This window comes from Physeter macrocephalus, chromosome 11 (assembly GCF_002837175.3).
Source record: "Physeter macrocephalus isolate SW-GA chromosome 11, ASM283717v5, whole genome shotgun sequence".
NCBI classification, from domain to species: Eukaryota; Metazoa; Chordata; class Mammalia; order Artiodactyla; family Physeteridae; genus Physeter; species Physeter macrocephalus.
Genome location: NC_041224.1, coordinates 68881390 through 68898062, shown reverse-complemented (window position 1 = coordinate 68898062; position 16673 = coordinate 68881390). Strand labels below are relative to the sequence as shown.

General features: G+C 48.3%; 1 protein-coding gene across 1 annotated transcript in view; it reads right to left on the bottom strand.

The window, feature by feature from the left end:
* Window positions 1-12295, bottom strand: part of CHRNB4 (cholinergic receptor nicotinic beta 4 subunit) — a 17769-nt gene extending 5474 nt beyond the window's left edge. The window contains exons 1-4 of the mRNA XM_024128882.1: window positions 12241-12295; window positions 7823-7971; window positions 548-592; window positions 335-444 (exon numbers count right to left, since the gene is read on the bottom strand). Of these exons, the coding sequence (XP_023984650.1) occupies window positions 335-444; window positions 548-592; window positions 7823-7971; window positions 12241-12295 (359 nt within the window). The remainder of the gene's footprint in view (window positions 1-334; window positions 445-547; window positions 593-7822; window positions 7972-12240) is intronic.
* Between the last annotated feature and the right edge of the window lie 4378 nt (window positions 12296-16673).

Here is a 16673-nt window from a genome sequence, read left to right as displayed (position 1 = left end):
ACAGAAACGAAGACCCAACACAGCCCAAAAAAAAATAAAAAAATTAAAAAATAAAAAAAAAATTTTTTTTTTTTTTTAAAAAAAGAAAGAGGACAGTATGCAGGACAGAAAGAGCACTGGACTTGGGGTCAGGATGGTGGCCCTGGTCCCAGCTGTGCCTGAGTGAGTCACAAGGCCCTCCCCATCTCTGGCCTCCAATTCCCTATCTGTAACTGGCTGGGTGCTGGCTCTGCTCGTCTCTAATTCCTCTTGCAGCCTGACAGCTTGGAAGTCTGGGTGAAGCACAGGACTGGAGGCCTGGCCCTCACCACCTTGGCCAACCCTGCCACTTAACTTGTTGTAAAGCACGATGTCAGGCAGCCAGACGCGCTTTGCGGGGATCCTCAGGATGTTCACACCCTCATAGCGGGAGCTGTTCCAGGCCAGGCGGTAGTCTGTCCATTCCTGAGCAGACAAGCAAGGCCCCGTCACTTGTAGGTCCCTCGCCGCCAAGGGGCAGCCCTGGAGAAAATGCCTCCTTGGGCTGGGGACCCTGCAGGGCACTTACCTGTTTCAGCCAGACATTGGTGGTCATGATCTGTTCTCGCTCATTCTGGGGAGGGAAATGAGGTTATCAGTTCACCTGTTAGGAGGTGATAGACCCCACTTTATCAAGCAAAAGTCTCTGAGCTCCAGGGCCACGTGACCAACCACCAATTTAACATCCTCGGAGGGCTCAGACGTATTTCCCACCCAATACGCCTGAGACAAACCTCATGATCTTCACCGAGACCTGGGCCTCCACTGGCATTGCCATCTCAGTGAATGGCATCCCCCAGCCATACAATTCCACAAGCCAGAAACCTGGCAGTTGTCCCTGATCCCTTGCTCTCTGATCCATCAGTAAGTCCTGTAGATTGTACCTCCTACATGAGTCTCAAATTTGTCTGCTTCTCCCCATCTCCTCTGCCACCATCATCTGTTACCTGGACTATTGCAGTAGCCTCCCAACTGGCCTTCCTGCTCTGCCTTGGCCTGCCTTTAGTCTATTCTCTATAGAGTAACATGGGTAATCCTTTTAAAATCTCAGCTCCTCAGACTACATCTCTCTGCTGAAACCCTCCACTCCCCTCCCATCTCATCTAAAGTGAAAGCCAAAGTTCTGCCCAGGGCCTACAAGGCCATCCATGATCTGCCCCCCTCCCCCACCTCCATCCCTATTAGCTCTAGTACCTCTTATCTCAACACTTTCCTGTTTGCTCATCCCACTTCAGCTATACGTGTCTCTTTGCTTCTGCCTTTGCACATGTTATTCCCTCTTCCTGGAAATCCACACAGCTGACTCCCTCACTTTCTTCAGGTCTTCCCTGACCTTTCCACATAAAATAGCACCCCCTTCCCCTCTCTCCCTGCTTCATTTTTCTTCTTTTTTAAAAATAATTAATTAATTAATTTTTTGGCTGCGTTGGGTCTTCATTGTTGTGCACAGGCTTTCTCTAGTTGTGGCGAGCGGGGGCTACTCTTTGTTGCAGTGTGCGGGCTTCTCATTGTGGTGGCTTTTCTTTGTTGCAGAGCACAGGCTCTAGGCATGCGGGCTGCAGTAGTTGTGGCTCGCGGGCTCTAGAGCGCAGGCTCAGTAGTTGTGGCACATGGGCTTAGTCGCTCCGCGGCATGTGGGATCTTCCCAGACCAGGGCTCAAACCCATGTCCTCTGTATTGGCAGGCGGATTCTTAACCACTGTGTCACCCCTGCTTCATTTTTCTTTATAGCTCTTATCACCACTGGCCACCTCTATTTGTGTATTATATGCCACCTCCTACTAGCATCTAAGTTCCTTGAGGGCAGACAGCACCTAGAAGGGTATCTGGGATGTATCAGATATGCAATAAATATTTTCTGAAGAATATAAGAATCCTACCATAATAATCCAGGCCACCGTAATCCATCTCTCACCTGAACCACTGCAAGACCCTCCCAACTGGTCTATGACCACTCTGCACACATACCCCATACAGACACACATCTATTCTTCCTCTGCAGCCAGAAGAAACTTCCAAAGTTCCTGCTATTTCCCCCTTAATCCTATTTTTACTTAGGTCACTTCTGTGGCTTCCTTCACATATAAAATAAAAATCCAACTCCTTCACAGGGTCTGCAAGGTCTTGCCAACTTTCCCAGCTTCATTTCACCTTTATTCTGTGCCCTTCCCCCGACATCTGCCCCGACCCTGGCCTTCTTTAGTTCTCCGAATGTGTCTTGTGCTCTCATTCTGTACCAATTTCCCTGCCTCCTCTTCACCAAGATAACTTCCAGCATCTTGATATCAGCTTGGGAGTCACTTCCTTTAGGAAACTTTCCTGAATCCTCAACTAGGTAAGCATATCAGTAGAAAAAGGTTCAGTTGCCAGTAACAGAGAGCCAGAGTAACACTGCCTTAAATAAGTTTATTTCTCTCTTGTAACAGTGTGGACGTACAGGCATACCTCGTTTTATTGTGCTTCACAGATAACTGCATTTTTTCCAAATCAAAGTTTTGTGGCAACTCTGTGTGGAGCGTCTATTGGCACCATTTTTCCAACAGCACTTGCTTGCTTTGTGCCTCTGTGTCACATTTTGGTACTTTTTGCAGTATTTTAAACTTTTTCATTATTACTGTGTTTGTTACAGTGATCTGTGATCAGTATCTTTCATGGTACTACTGCAAAATATTACAGCTCGCTGAAGGCTCAGGTGATGGTTAGCATTTTTTAGCAATAAAGTATTTTAAAATTAAGTTAATGTACATTGTTTTTTAGACATAATGCTGTTGCACACTTAATAGACTACAGCACAGTGTAAACATAACTTTTATATATGCACTGGGAAACCAAAAAAATCATGTGACTTGCTTTATGGTGATATGCCCTGTGTTGTGGTGGTCTGAAACCAAACCTGCAGTATCTCTGAGGTATACCTGTAATATGGTGGCTTTGCTCTACAAAGTCCTTAGGGACCCAGATTTCTTCTCTACCACACCTAGAGTGTGGCTCTCATCTGCATGGTCCACAATGACTGCTGCAGCTCCAGTCATTACACCCACATTCCAGACTGTTGAGGGGTAGATGGGAAGAGGAGAGGATGCATGCCAATTGTCTCCCCCCAACCCCAAATGTCTTGTTTTAATTAGAGTATTTAGGCCATTTACTTTCAGTGTAGTTACTGATAAATTTGGGTTTAAACCTACCATCTATCTGTTTTCTGTTTACTCCCTTTCTCTCTTTTCTTGCCTTATTTTGGATTAACGATTTTATTATCCATTTCTCCCGATATTAATGTGACTCTTCTTTAGGTGGTTACTCTGGAGTCTGCAATACGCATATACCTGACTTTTTAGCATCTAATATATATTAGTTCTTTCATCACTTCCAGAACAAGGCAAGAACTTTAGAACATTTCAATTTCATCTACCCCCTCCTTACTTTTGGGTTATTGTCATGTATCTAATTCTACATATAATTAAAATCTTGCAAGATATTTTTTTCTGTTTTTTTTATACTGTCAATATCAATTCAAATTCACCCATATATTCACCCTTTCTGTTGTGCTTCATTCTTTCCTACATTTCTATATTTCTATCTGGGATCATTTTCCGTATTGAGTCTTCTTGTATTAAATTCTTTCTCTCTCTCTCTCTCCTGAAAACATCTTTATTTCACCTTCCTTTTTTTTTTTTTTAAAATAAATTTATTTATTTATTTATGGCTGTGTTGGGTCTTTGTCGCTGTGCGCAGGCTCTCTGTAGTTGCAGTGAGTGGGGGCTACTCTTCGTTGTGGTGTGAGGGTTTCTCATTGTCGTGGCTTTTCTTGTTGTAGAGCACAGGCTCTAGGTGCACAGGCTTCAGTAGTTGTGGCACGTGGGCTCAGTAGTTGTGGCTTGCGGGCTCTAGAGCTCAGGCTCAGTAGTTGTGGCCCACAGGCTTAGTTGCTCTGTGGCATGTGGGATCGTCCCAGGCCAGGGCTCGAACTCATGTCCCTTGCATTGGCAGGCAGATTCTTAACCACTGTGCCACCAGGGAAGCCCTCACCTTCATTTTTAATTATATTTTTCCTGGTGGTATATTTCTAGGTTTGCAGTTTTTTCTTGCAGCACTTAAAAAATGTCATTCAATTTTCTGGCTTCCATTTTCAGCTGTTAGTTTTATTGTTGCTTCTGACTTTTGTTTCCCCCGACTGCTTTTAAGATTTTCTTTGTCTTTGGTTGTCAGGAGTTTGAGTATGATGCACCTGGGTATGATTTTCTTTGTATTTACCCCTCATAGGGTTCATAGAACCTCTTGCATGTGTAGCTTAATGTCTTTAGTCAGTTTTGGAAAATTCTCAGTCAGTATCACTTCAACCTTTGCTTCTTATTTTTATTCCCATTCTTTCTGGAACTCCAAATACACATTAGACCTGACATTTTTATCCTGTATCATATTATCTTCTTTTCTGAATTTTCCTTTCTTTTTGCTATAATTTGTCTAGATATTTTTGATTGACCTCTCTTCCTGTTCATTAACCTTCTCTTCTGCTATGACCAATCTGCTATTAAACCCATCTAATAAATTTTAAATTCTCCATCATTATAAGTTTCTTGAACATATTAATGCATCTCATTTTCTTTTTAAGAATGTTTATTTATTTTGTTTATTTTTAATAGTGGTAAAATACACATAACATAAGTTTTACCATCTTAACAGCAGTTATTTAAAAGTCTACGTCTGATGACGCCAATATGTGAATCATCTGTGTGTCTGTTTCTCTTCTTTTCTCTCTTGGTTTTTTCTTATTTAGTCTTACCTTATTGCCTGCCTAGTAAGTTTTTACCTGACTTTATCTGCCTCCAGGGGCGACTGACTTTGGCTTTATGGCAGGCAGTTAGAGGAGGGACAGATCACCTTCATCTAGTCTGTGACTGAGCTGGTTCAAAGCAGGTTTTAGTTTTTGTGAGGGCTGGTCTGTTCTTGATTCATTTTGACTCTTAGCGATGCTCCTTGCAAGGTCCTCACCAAGGCCCCACCTCCTTAGTGGGGCTCCAATTCCAATTTGTGTCATCCTAACCCTGTAAGAGTGCCAAGCATTCAGCTAGGCTTCCCAGCCTCTTAGCCACCACTCTGTACTCAGCTCCCTAGCCCCTTGGCTCTATACTGTTTACCAATCATCAAACGACAGGAAAAGCACCAGAAGCTATCAGGGTCACCTCCTGGATCCTGGTCCTTCAAGTCCTGGCTAAGCTCTCTAAGACCTTCAAACAGATTTGGGGGAGGACAGGCATTTTTGTCCCCCTTTTCTAATTGTTCTTGTGGTAAAGTTAATCTGCAACAAGATACTCTGTCATTACAGAAAGTTGAAAACCTTCATCTGTCTTAAAAAATAATTTTTTTAAAGTTGAGGTACAATTTACATGCAGTGAAGTTGAGGTACAATTCACATACAGTGAAATGCATAGATCTTAAGGGTACAGTTTGATCAGTTTTAACAATGCATTATTCAGGTAACCCACCTCCTTTCAAGGTATAGAACATTTCTACCACCCAGAAAGTTCTCTCCTTCTTTAGTCCGATGCCTCAGTCCCCTTTACTCCCCCAGCAGCTGCCTTCCCAAAGGCAGTCCTGGCCTTCCCAAAGAGCTGCTTCTGAAGGCTTGCTGGCCTTACATAGCACAAACTCCCTGCCTGCTCCCTAGAAACTTCCATCTTTAAACTGGTTATGCCCATAACCCTCCCTCCTTGAAAACCAAACCCTGAAATACAAAAGGAAAAATAACCCCCCAAACCTCATATTTGTTCTGTACACAGCTTTCAGGATTATGACAGCTCACAGTGCTACACTCATAGGCATGGGGCTGGAGGCTGTGTGCCCTCCTCCTTCTGGTAACTTCTATTATCCCACAGGGACCAAAGAGCAGATCTGGCAGGGGCAGCCTTAGCCTGGAAGTGTGGCTAGAGCTGCCTTCCTGTTCCCCCTCACCAGGGCAGCAGCTGCAAGGCAGCAGCTGCAAGGCCACAGCTGGGCTCACTCCATTAAGCAAAAAGCCTTTGGCTGGACAATAACACTCAGACACCAGCCTGGGAGTGGCCTGGCCAGAAGCACTTATTCCTTCCAGTTGGCCTGTAGAGGGGAAAGGGACAGAGAGCACAGGCTTTTCACCCCTCCCCCATTCTTGGGCTGTGCTTCCTCCCAGGGGAGGAAGCCAGCCATTAATCTGGCCAAAGCCTTCGTGAGGGCTATAGGTTGGAGGGGCTGGGTTTGTGAGGGCTGAGTGTGCTAGAGAGAGAGGGTGGCAGTAAGAAGGCAGCCACCAGACCAGAGGAGGCTCAGCCGCATTGGTTGGCTCCCCAAGGCTCAGGAGGAGAGGCACGGTGGATTTCCAGTGCTCTGGCAAGGTCTTGGGAAAAGGAGTGGCCAGTCAGTGTGCAGGGCTGGGAGTCAGGCAATTTGGGATCTACTTCTGGCATCGCCAGAACTCCTGGACAAGGTCCTAGGTTGTTCATCTGATCTTTTTCCATATGCATAAAAATTAAGGAATTTGCCTAAACTCTGAGACCCCTGACTCGGCCTCTAAGTCATGATTCTTTCTTTCCAAAAGTGCTGTCTGTTCCTTTGCACGTGCTTTTCTCTTTGCTAGGGATATCCTGCCCACTTTGTGCACTCCAGTTTCCCAGTTTGGAGTCAGCTGCCAATCCACATCCCAGAACCAATTAAAATGCTTTGGCTTCAAGCATAGCTGGATGTTCAACAAAACATCCAACTACGAGTGGCTAAAACAATAAGGACATCTGTTATATCACATAACAAGACAGCAGGCCAATCATTTCAGCGTTGGTTAATGCAGTAATTCAATGATGTCAGGACTCTAGGTCGTTGACAGTGGTGTTAGGACTCTGTGATTCTCTTGGTTTTCCCCCACAATCATAAGATGGAGGCCATGGTTCCAAATATAAAACTTTCACGTGACAATGTCTATGGCAGGAAATGGCAAATCTTTTCTTGGGTCCCTTTTTGAGTATGAGGAAAACTTTCCCAGAGACCCTGCCCCTTTAGGCAGCCCCTGCATCCCAATGCCAGGGCTACAGCTCTTGCCTAAGCCTTAACTGATTATTAGCTGGAGGAATAGAATTACCATGGTTAGCTACGACTTAACAATACATGGCAAGGAGGCCGGAGAAGGGCCCATGAAGTTCATGAGTATCCAATATCAAGTCATAGTTTTATTAACAAAGAAGTTGTGAGGCAGGAATGTCCACTGGGTAGGCAGCCAATGGGCCTGCCATAGACAACGTGGGCCTCCAACATGGCCATAAGCTTCTCCTCCTTCTACCCTATCATCTCCCCCAGTCTGCTCAACAGATGACCTCACATACCCCCTACCTACTGGGGGGAGATAGGAACTAGGGTACAGAAACCGATGGGCACAGAGGCCCAGGTGTAGGGACAGGACCAGAGGCAGCTGCTGCATCGGTCTAGCCAACTGAGGGTCTGGATAAATGAGGGCGGTCACTGCAGGTATGGAAATGAAGACTGGATTACAGAGTGCAAAAGTAGGGTTGTCAGGTCTTGATGTGTGGATGTGGGGCCTCGTAGGGAGTGCTGAGGAAGGCTGAGGCACTAGGGAGTTCCCCTTCTCCCCTCTGCTATCTCTGAGTTGGGGGTGCCTGAGGGAACCATGGCTCACTGTTAATCTTCCCTGTGGCCCTTTCCACATCCCCACGCACAGGTTTGGAACCCTGCCCCTGGAAGCAGCTCTGAGGGCAGCATGCATATGAGGAGCATGTAGCATACTGTGTCCAGCTGTGGGGAAGGCACAGCTGCCGCCTGTACCTACCACACTGATGAGCTGGGCCAGGGAGAGCTGCAGCTGAATGGAGATGAGCTCTGAGGAGCTGGTGGCTGGGCGGATCAGGTTGTTGTAGCGGGTTTTGTTCAGGAGGTCATCCATGAGCTTCTCCTCCGCGTTGGCCACGCGGCAGTCCCCTGAGAAAACACATGGTCAGATCTGCTGGGTCCTCATCCAGCTGATGGCAGTGAAAGGGAGAGCTGCGAGGGCCAGAGAGCACAGGTGCCCTCGGGGCCAGCTGGAGCAGCTAAGGTGCTGGCAGGCCTGCCTCTCCTTGGAGACTTCAAATTAAATCTATCCAAGACAGAGCTCAGCTCTCTCCTCCCACACCCTACGTCTTCCTCCTCCTGTTCCCACTAGCAATGAATGGCACCCCACGCTCTAGACATCTAGTCCGAAACCTGGGCATCTATTTTGACCCCTTCCTTGGTTCATCCAAGGGGCCACCCAGTTCTGTCTATTCTACTTTCCAAATCTCTCAGTCTGTCCTCCCCTCTCCATCTCTCCTGGTCCTGGCTCACCACCCTGCCCCAGGCTCTTCCAGTAGCCTCCTTGCTGGTCTCCCCAACCCCACTCTGCCCCTGCCATCATGTCCCATTCAGTGCCAGAGTGGTCTTCCTACAGCTACTGAACCAGACAGAGCCCATCCCTTCCCGTAACCTCTCAGAGCTGTAGGCAGAGTTCAAATCCAAACGTTTCGGCTTGGCATCCAAAGCCCCTGGCACCAGCATTTCTTCCTCAACCTGATCTCTTCTTACCTCTCCACCTCTATGCCCAGGTACTGTATATTTTGGCCATATATACTGCTTTCCTTTCCCCATGTGGCCTTCATTGTCTCACTTCTAAATCTTCAAGCACACTCTTTCTTCTGCCAGGACGGCCCCCAGGCGACCAGCCATCAAATATCTGAGAGTCTTTCTTGTGCCAGGCACTGTGTTATGCGCTGGGGGTAACAGCCAGCAAAAACCCTGGCTCCTGCCCTCAGAGAGCCTCCCATGTAGTGGAGGAGAGATATCATTCAAACGTGGGTTTGTGTGCAGAGCTGGGGAGATGGTGGTGCTTTCGGTAAAAGAGAAAAGGCCTGGGCTAGGGGGAGTTTCCTGGGATCAGACTTGGCCCTACAGGGTGCAGGGTGCACCTTGAGACACCAAATGGAGGGGTCCAGCTGGCAGTTGGCTCCTGGTCTGGAGCTTAAAGGAGAGGTCTGGGCTCAGAACCATACCTGCGAGCCAGCAAACGCAGCCTCCTGCAAGGAGCCTGACCTGGCCGGGAGCCCCAGTGAGCTCCCACAGCCCCAGATCTGCCCCTTTTCACAGCCCAGATCTCTTGCCATGTGGTGTTTGGGTCTTTGTCCCATCTCCCTCACACGTCTGGGAGTGAAGGGGAGGTTCAGGAACTCGATCTCGTTCACTCTGGTGACATCAGGTAAGGGCAGTTTGGGAAGGGGCCTGGAAAAGAGGGAGCCTCAGAGGAAGGTCAAGGACACCTGAGCAGGAGACCCCAGGAACAGGGGAAGAGATGCGGGTGTGCAGAGGAAAGAGTGTCGGGGCAGGCAAGAAAGTGGGAAAAGGATAAGGGAATAAGGGAGGCTGAGGAGGTGGGGTTGGGTCTGCCGGCTCACCAGGCCCAGAACTGGGATTACATCCTCCGCTGAGGGGCCAGTTCACTCTGTCTTACCAAATCCCACCCTCTGGATGCGGCCAGAGGGCCCAGAGTGTGAACTTCCTGATAGAGCAAGTCTGAGGTGGACTCCTGGGTGGGTGCTGGGCTGGACACGAGGCCATGGGGAGCAGCTACCACCCTGCCTGCTCCATGCACTTTCCAACTCATTGCCTATCTGGAGCAAATGCAGCATTTAGTGCCTGTGAAAGATGCTCCCAGGGCACCTGCTGCCCACTGTCCCTCCCCCAACCTGCCCCAGGCTGTCCGGGGGGGTCCTGTGGATGCTTGGCCTACATTCTGAGCCCTGCCTCTCATACCCTGGACCCCCTCCCAGAGGCCAGCTGCTTGAATACCCTGGAAGCCAGTCTGTAGCCCCAGGTTATAGCTGGGTCTCTCCTATAGCCCCTCTTTATTATATATATTTGAGTTGACCCATCATTTGAGCAGGGTATGACTTGCCCAAGTCCATCAGGCATGTCTGGGACAGCTCGGGTCAGAATCTGAGGCTCCTGGCCCCCAGCCCTGCAGTGCGGGGGGAGGCTGGATCCCACATCTCTGCAGCCCCAGGAGGCTGGTGTACCTAGGTACCTGAGAGGCATGGGCTGCTCTGCAGGCTGTGGGGGCTTGTGTTCCAGCTCCAAGCCCACCTGGGATGCTCAGGTTGCTCACCTTTGGGCCTGTCCTGCCTCTCAGTCGTTCAGCTGGCCCCCAGGGACCCTTGCCCATCTTGAGGACCAGCTGTGGGATCCAGAGAAAGAGGTTCCGAAAACCTTAGACCATTTAGCCCACTCTCTATTTCTTATCTGGGGAAACTGAGACCAAAGAGGGCAAGGAACTTAACTCAAGGAGTCCCAGCAAGTCAGAGGCAGAGCCAGTTAGAGGCCCTCCCCTAACCCCTGTGCCTTCTTTCGCGCCCTTGCTAACTTCCCCGTAAGCAGCCTGTCCCTGCAGAAGCCATGTTGGTGTCCAGAGCCAAGTGTGTACTCATGCCTGTGCCTGTGTTTGTACTTGTATACGTGCATGGGGGGCAGAGGGGTTTCCAAACTATATTTGTTTAGGCTTTTCAGTCTGCTGCTTTATGCCTGTGAGGCCTGCCGGGTTCAAAAGACAAGGAACAGGCCTCTCACCCCCAGATGACAGGGGTGGCCCAGAAGAGGTGGAAGCTTTGGGGGCACAGTTGGGGGTCACCTCCCAGCCCTGGGGCCGGCACAGTTACACAAAGAGGCCACCACTAGGGGTCAGTCATGACCCAGTGATTCTGAGAAGGAGTGGGCCCGCCCTGCCTCTGTCCAGGGCCTCGCCTTCCTTGGCCCTCTCTGGAAAAACTGCTCCCCACCAGTAAGGGGTTAACAGTCTGAGAGGAAGCCGTGGCTGGAATTCTAAAACGTGTGAGTGTGTGTACAGTCTGAAAAAGCAGAGCTAATGGTAAAAATCTATATTGGTAAAATGGAAAGGCAATACCTACTGGTTTGGAATACAAACCACAGAAAGTAAAGGGTCAGTGGAATCTTGGCAAGTGGGCATCTGAAAGGCAGAGTGATTTTCAGTTGGGGATGTTTGTCCTTAACTGAGGAAGGGAACAAGAGATTTGTATTTATTAAAAGGCAGCTATGGATTTTTTTCAAAAAGTTGAGGCTTTTATGTTTTACAAAAAGCTCACAATATATTATCAGTAGCTTCTCCAATCATGTGCAAGAATCCCCTGGATGCTTGTATAAATGCAGATTCCCAGGCTCCGTTTCCAGAGATTCTGATCCTGTGAGCCTAGGATGGGGCCCCGGGGATGTGTAGTGGGTGTTTCTGATGCAGGTGGCCCCAGGACCATACTTAAGAAACACTGCAAGTGACTCACATCTGAGTCCCTAAGTATGTAGTCAAGGCATATCATCCCCATAGAACAGATAGGGAAACTGAGGCCCAGAGAGGGTCACTGAGCAAGTGGTGACAGGTCCAGGATGCACACATGGAGTGCAGACACCATCTTTGGTGAGATCTCCGCTTCCCTATAGGAACTTCATATGTCCCCCTACCCCTTACCTCCAATACCCCTGGTGGTGTGTCTCTGTCCAAGGAAGATATACCCCTGGTCCTCTAGGCTGACTAGGGCTTGGAGGACAAGCTTGGGCTGGAGGGTAGGAGCTGAAAGAGTCCTTGGAACTCAGCTGGGGAGACTGAGGCCAGGAGCAGACAATCCTCACCATATCTGGACGCTGCCTGGGAAGGGCTGACTGGATTTCCCTTCGGATGTCTGCAGGTTCCTGAGGGGCACTTCACCAGCCCCGCACTCAGCCAAGCTGGCTGTCCCGGCCGGCCAACTCTTAGGAGTGGGTGACCAGAGGCAGAGGTGCCAGAAAGTGTGTTTTCTAGGAGATCCACCCCCAAACACACTTGGGCTGGCGAGTTGGGTAGCCCCCCCGCACCCTCAGGCTAAGTTTCCCTATCTACGTCGAGCGGGTACCACTCAGCCCCACTGCCCAGCCCAAAGGCGCTCCATATGGAGGGTGGCCCTGGCGGCCGCGCAGAGGACAGGCGGTCCCCACCCCAAACGTTGCGGACCCACTCATCCTGACACGCCCCTGCTGCTGCGAGTGGGCTTAGCCCCGCCCACGCCCCCATTCGGCCCGGACAATCTAGGGCCACTCCCCTGGGTGCTGGACACCCTCCCTTCCTTCCCACCTGTGGCCAGTCCAGCCGGGCTCTGGCCGACCCAGGCGTCCCTCCCTCCTTCCCCGAAGATAACTCACCTCGCCCGCAAAGGGCAACCAGGGAGAAAAGGAGCAAGGGGAGCGGGCTTCTCATGACGGGCAGGGGCTGGAGAGGCAGCCGAGGCGAGTTCAGCGGTCGGACCACCCGGGCACTGGCGGCCGCGGGCAGGCGAGTGAGAGCCGGTGCCCACGGCCTCGGAGGTTTGAAGTCGTGGTGACGCCGGGCACTAGGACCCCGCGGAGAGCCCCGCCAAGCCCCGCTGGGGGGCAGCAGCTGTGAGCTACGCCCACAAGGGGATGGGGCGGGGCGGAAGAGACCCCAGGGGCGGGGCCGGCACCATCCGGGCGGGACTGGCTCTTTTCGGCCAACCGCCTAGGGTCGTCTCCCGGGGGCTGGCCTCTGCGCTTCCCGACCTACTCCGGCCTCCAACTTTCCTTGAAGGGAGGCCGGCGGGACCGTGCATGCACCCTTTGTACAGTTGGGGAGACTGAGGCAGACGCTGGCTCTGGATCCCTCTACTGTTGGGGAAAGTGGTTGTACTCCAGCCGGGAGGTCCCTGGGCTTTGCCTGCCGTCAGGACTCAGGAGGTCTTTCAGAAAAAGATCTCAAGTCTATGCTCATGGGGTTTGCTGAAAAAAAGGAGCACTGCAGGCAGTGGGGCGCAGCTATCTGCAGACATTGGGGAAAGGGCACTTAGGAAAAGTGTGTAGAATTTGGGAGGGTGAAATAGCTCAGGGTCCCCTTACCTAGATTGGGTGACTGGGGAAGGGACAGGATGGAGCCAGAGTGGGCTGGCTGTGTCCTCCGCCTTGAGCCTTACAACCTGTGCTGACCACAGGCAGCTCTGGTGACTCAAGGGAGCAAGCACCCCCTCCTCCAGCCAGGTGGTCCTGGGTAAGTGTTGGAATCAGTATCATTCCCTTGGGAGCTGGGGGACCTCACAGGATAGGCATCAGTGCCAGGCCAGCCCTACTTTTGGACCTGGCCAGAAGTGGTGCCTCAATCCAGGATCCAAAAGAGCCTTTGGCATATTCCTGTAGCCCATGGCACTCCTCACTCGCACTCCAGCTCCCCACCCACCCCCTCCCCTGTCTGGGTCCCAACAGGCAAACCTAACAAGGACTTCCCTGGTGGCGCAGTAGTTAAGAATCTGCCTGCCAATGAAGGGGACATAGGTTCAATCCCTGGTCTGGGAAGATCCCACATGCTGCGGAGTAACAAACCCATGTGCCACAACTGCTGAGCCTGCGCTGTAGAGCCCATGAGCCACAATTACTGAAGCCTGTGTACCCTAGAGCCCACACGCTGCAACTACTGAGCCCGCGTGCTGCAACTACTGATGCCCACAGGCCTGGAGCCCGTGCTCCGCAACAAGAGAAGCCACCACAATAAGAAGCCCGTGCACTGCAGCGAAGAGTAGCCCCTACTTGTGGCAACTAGAGAAAAGCCAGGCACAGCAATGAAGACCCAGCACAGCCAAAAAAAAACTAACAACTGGAGGGAGGGTGGGAAGGGCAGGGTCTGGGAGAGTGATCGCCTACAAATGGCAGCTTTGCCACCTTCTCTCCAGGACTCTCAGTCTTGCTATCATATTGCTTCCCCCAATGTCTTTTTTGCTATAATATGACATGTTGACATATTCTTTTAAAAAGAACACTGTTGAAGTGGAGCTGACTTTCCCTTTAAGATGGCTTGGAGAATTAAGGTTTGAGTGCATCCTCTCTTCTCCAAACTGCAGCAATAAATAGGTGAAATATGTAAAGCAAACCAAAAAGACATAGCCAGGCTGAAAAAATAAGATCTCCATGAACTAAAATCAAAAAAGAAATGCAAAATGATGGGGGGGCTGAAGCCTGGAGCCTGCTGGGCTCTGGAAGCCAAAGGCAGTGGCAGGTCCTTAGGGATAAAAAGGGACTAAAAGACTCCTGGCTAGAAGCTGGGGGCTTGGATGTACCCCAGCCCCTGAAAGGATGCTAGGGTAGGGATGCTGATGCTGATCTGTTGTCTGAGGCCCTAACTTTATAGGATGTGTATTATCCCTCATATACCACAGTATGGGAGCTTGAAAATGCCATAAAAGTTGGAGGCATCTGCAAAACCCTAAGTTAGGTAAGCAAAGGTGGGAGGGTAGGAAGGGAGAGAGAGAGGGAGAGGGTATGATGTCCATTCAAAACAGCCTAACTTGTGCTGGAACATAAGTGAAGTGCTCAGAGAATGATCGGGAAAGGATTCCACTGACCAGATCTGGGACAATTTTAGCATTAAAATAAATAATGATGATGATGAATACTCATTGAATAAAATTAGAAACTTTAAGACTATATTGAAGTAAATAAATGATGAAAGTTTGATGAGAAATGAGGAACTTACATAGTTTCAAAGTACCTCCCCACAAAATACTTATTAATTATAAGGGGGAAAAGAGTTGACAGAGGAGAAGCTTTGCAGATACCACCTGTGGTAGGCTGAATAATAATCCCCAAAGATGTCCACATCCTAATCTTGGAACCTGTGGATGTCACTTTATATGGTGAAAGGAACTTTGCAGATGAGATTAAATTAAAGGTCTTGGGATGGGGAGATTTTCCTGGTGGGACCGATGTAGTCACAGAGGTTCTTATAAAGGGAGACAGGGGATCAGAGTGAGAGAATGTATGTGAAGATGGAAGCAGAGATTGGAGTGATGTATATATGAGCTAAGGAATGCCAAGGCAGCCTCCAGAACTGAAGAGGCAAGGAACAGATTCACCTTTGGAAACTTCAGAAGGAACCAGTCATGCCAGTACGTTGATTTTAGCCCTGTAAGACTGATTTTGGACTTCTCACCTTCAGATCTGTAAGAGAAAAAAATTTATGTTTTTTCAAGCCACTACATTCGTGGTAATTTCTTACAGCATCATTAGGAAACCAATATACTACCTTAACCGAGTGATCAAAATTAGTATCATGAATAATGGGGCAAATCAAAATTGTACATTACCTGATAGGATGCAGTACACAGAATTCCTTCTGTGATATTCCTGCCAAAGATGTATGACTTGAATCTAATCATGAGGATACATCAGACAAACCCAGATTATGGGACATTCTATAAAATAATTGATCTGTTATCATCAAAAGTGTCAAGGTTGTGAAAGTCAAGGAGAGACTGAAGAACTGTTTCAGATAGAAGGAGACTCAAGTGACACCACAACTAAATACAACGCTTGATTCTGAAACAGATCCTTTTGCTATATAGGACCTTATGGGGACAACTGGCAAAATTTGAATGGGGTCTGTGGATCAGATGGTAGTACTATGTCAATGTTAACTTCTTGATATCGATGACTATATTTTGGCTATATAGGAGATATCTTTGTAGATAATGCACATGAAAGTGTTCAGAAGCTTGTGTGGTAAATGTATTCAAAATGATGCAAGGGGGAAAAGTTCTGTGTATGGTACTTGCAACTTTTCTGTAAATTTGAGATTTTTTTTTTTAAAAGCAAAGTGAGCCTACAAACCAAGATTTGAAAACGTAAGCAATCAAAGGCTAAGAAAGGTAGCAAACGAAATAAAGAAATCGGCGAATTCACTCCAGATGAAATACGTTTTTATAGAAGTATGACAAATAATTTTTAGAAAGAAAAGAAGAAGAGGAAAAGCTACCCAAACTTATTTGTTGAGGGTAGTATAATTGTGGTACTAAACCAGACAAGGACATACAAGAGAATTATAGACCAATATGATTTGTGGGTATTTGTCACAGGGAGATGGCATGGATTAGTGGTTAGTACATGGCCCCGGGAGCAAGGCAGTCTGGATTTGTATTCTGGTGTCACTGCTAATATTCTCTGTAACCTTGGGGAGGTGACTTGACTTCTCTGTGCCTCAGTTCTCTCATATTTCAGAGGAGGAAATAACCTTCAAAACAGTAGGCCTTCTAGGATGAAATGAAATAATTCATGGAAAATGCCTTAATGGTGCCTGAAACATAGAAAGCACCTAATAAATGTTAGCTATTGTTAGTTTTCATGAATGTAGATTCAAAAATTCTAAATAAAATAATACCAAAGTTGAAAAACATCAGTGTACACACAAAAATAATGCATCATGGCAAAGTAGGGTTTATTCCTACAATACAAGAGTGAGTCAACATTAGATAAATCACTAATGTACCTTAACAGATTACTCATGCAATGCAAACTGTTAGCAAACTAGCTTCCTTAACCTAATAAACATGTAGCAATGATCAGACTTAATGGTAAAATTTTAAAAGCAATTTCCATCAAAGTCAGGAATTAGACAAGGATGTCTTCTATCATAGTTTCTATTCAGCACTACACTGGAGGTCCTAGGCCTTCATGTGCTAGCTTAAGTTATATGAAATTGCCATTTTTTTAGGTCACAGGTTGCCCAACAGCAGCAATTTATATGATGCAGCCTATAAAAGAAAGAAAGAAATTTAAGAATTGGAAAGGAAGACTACCTG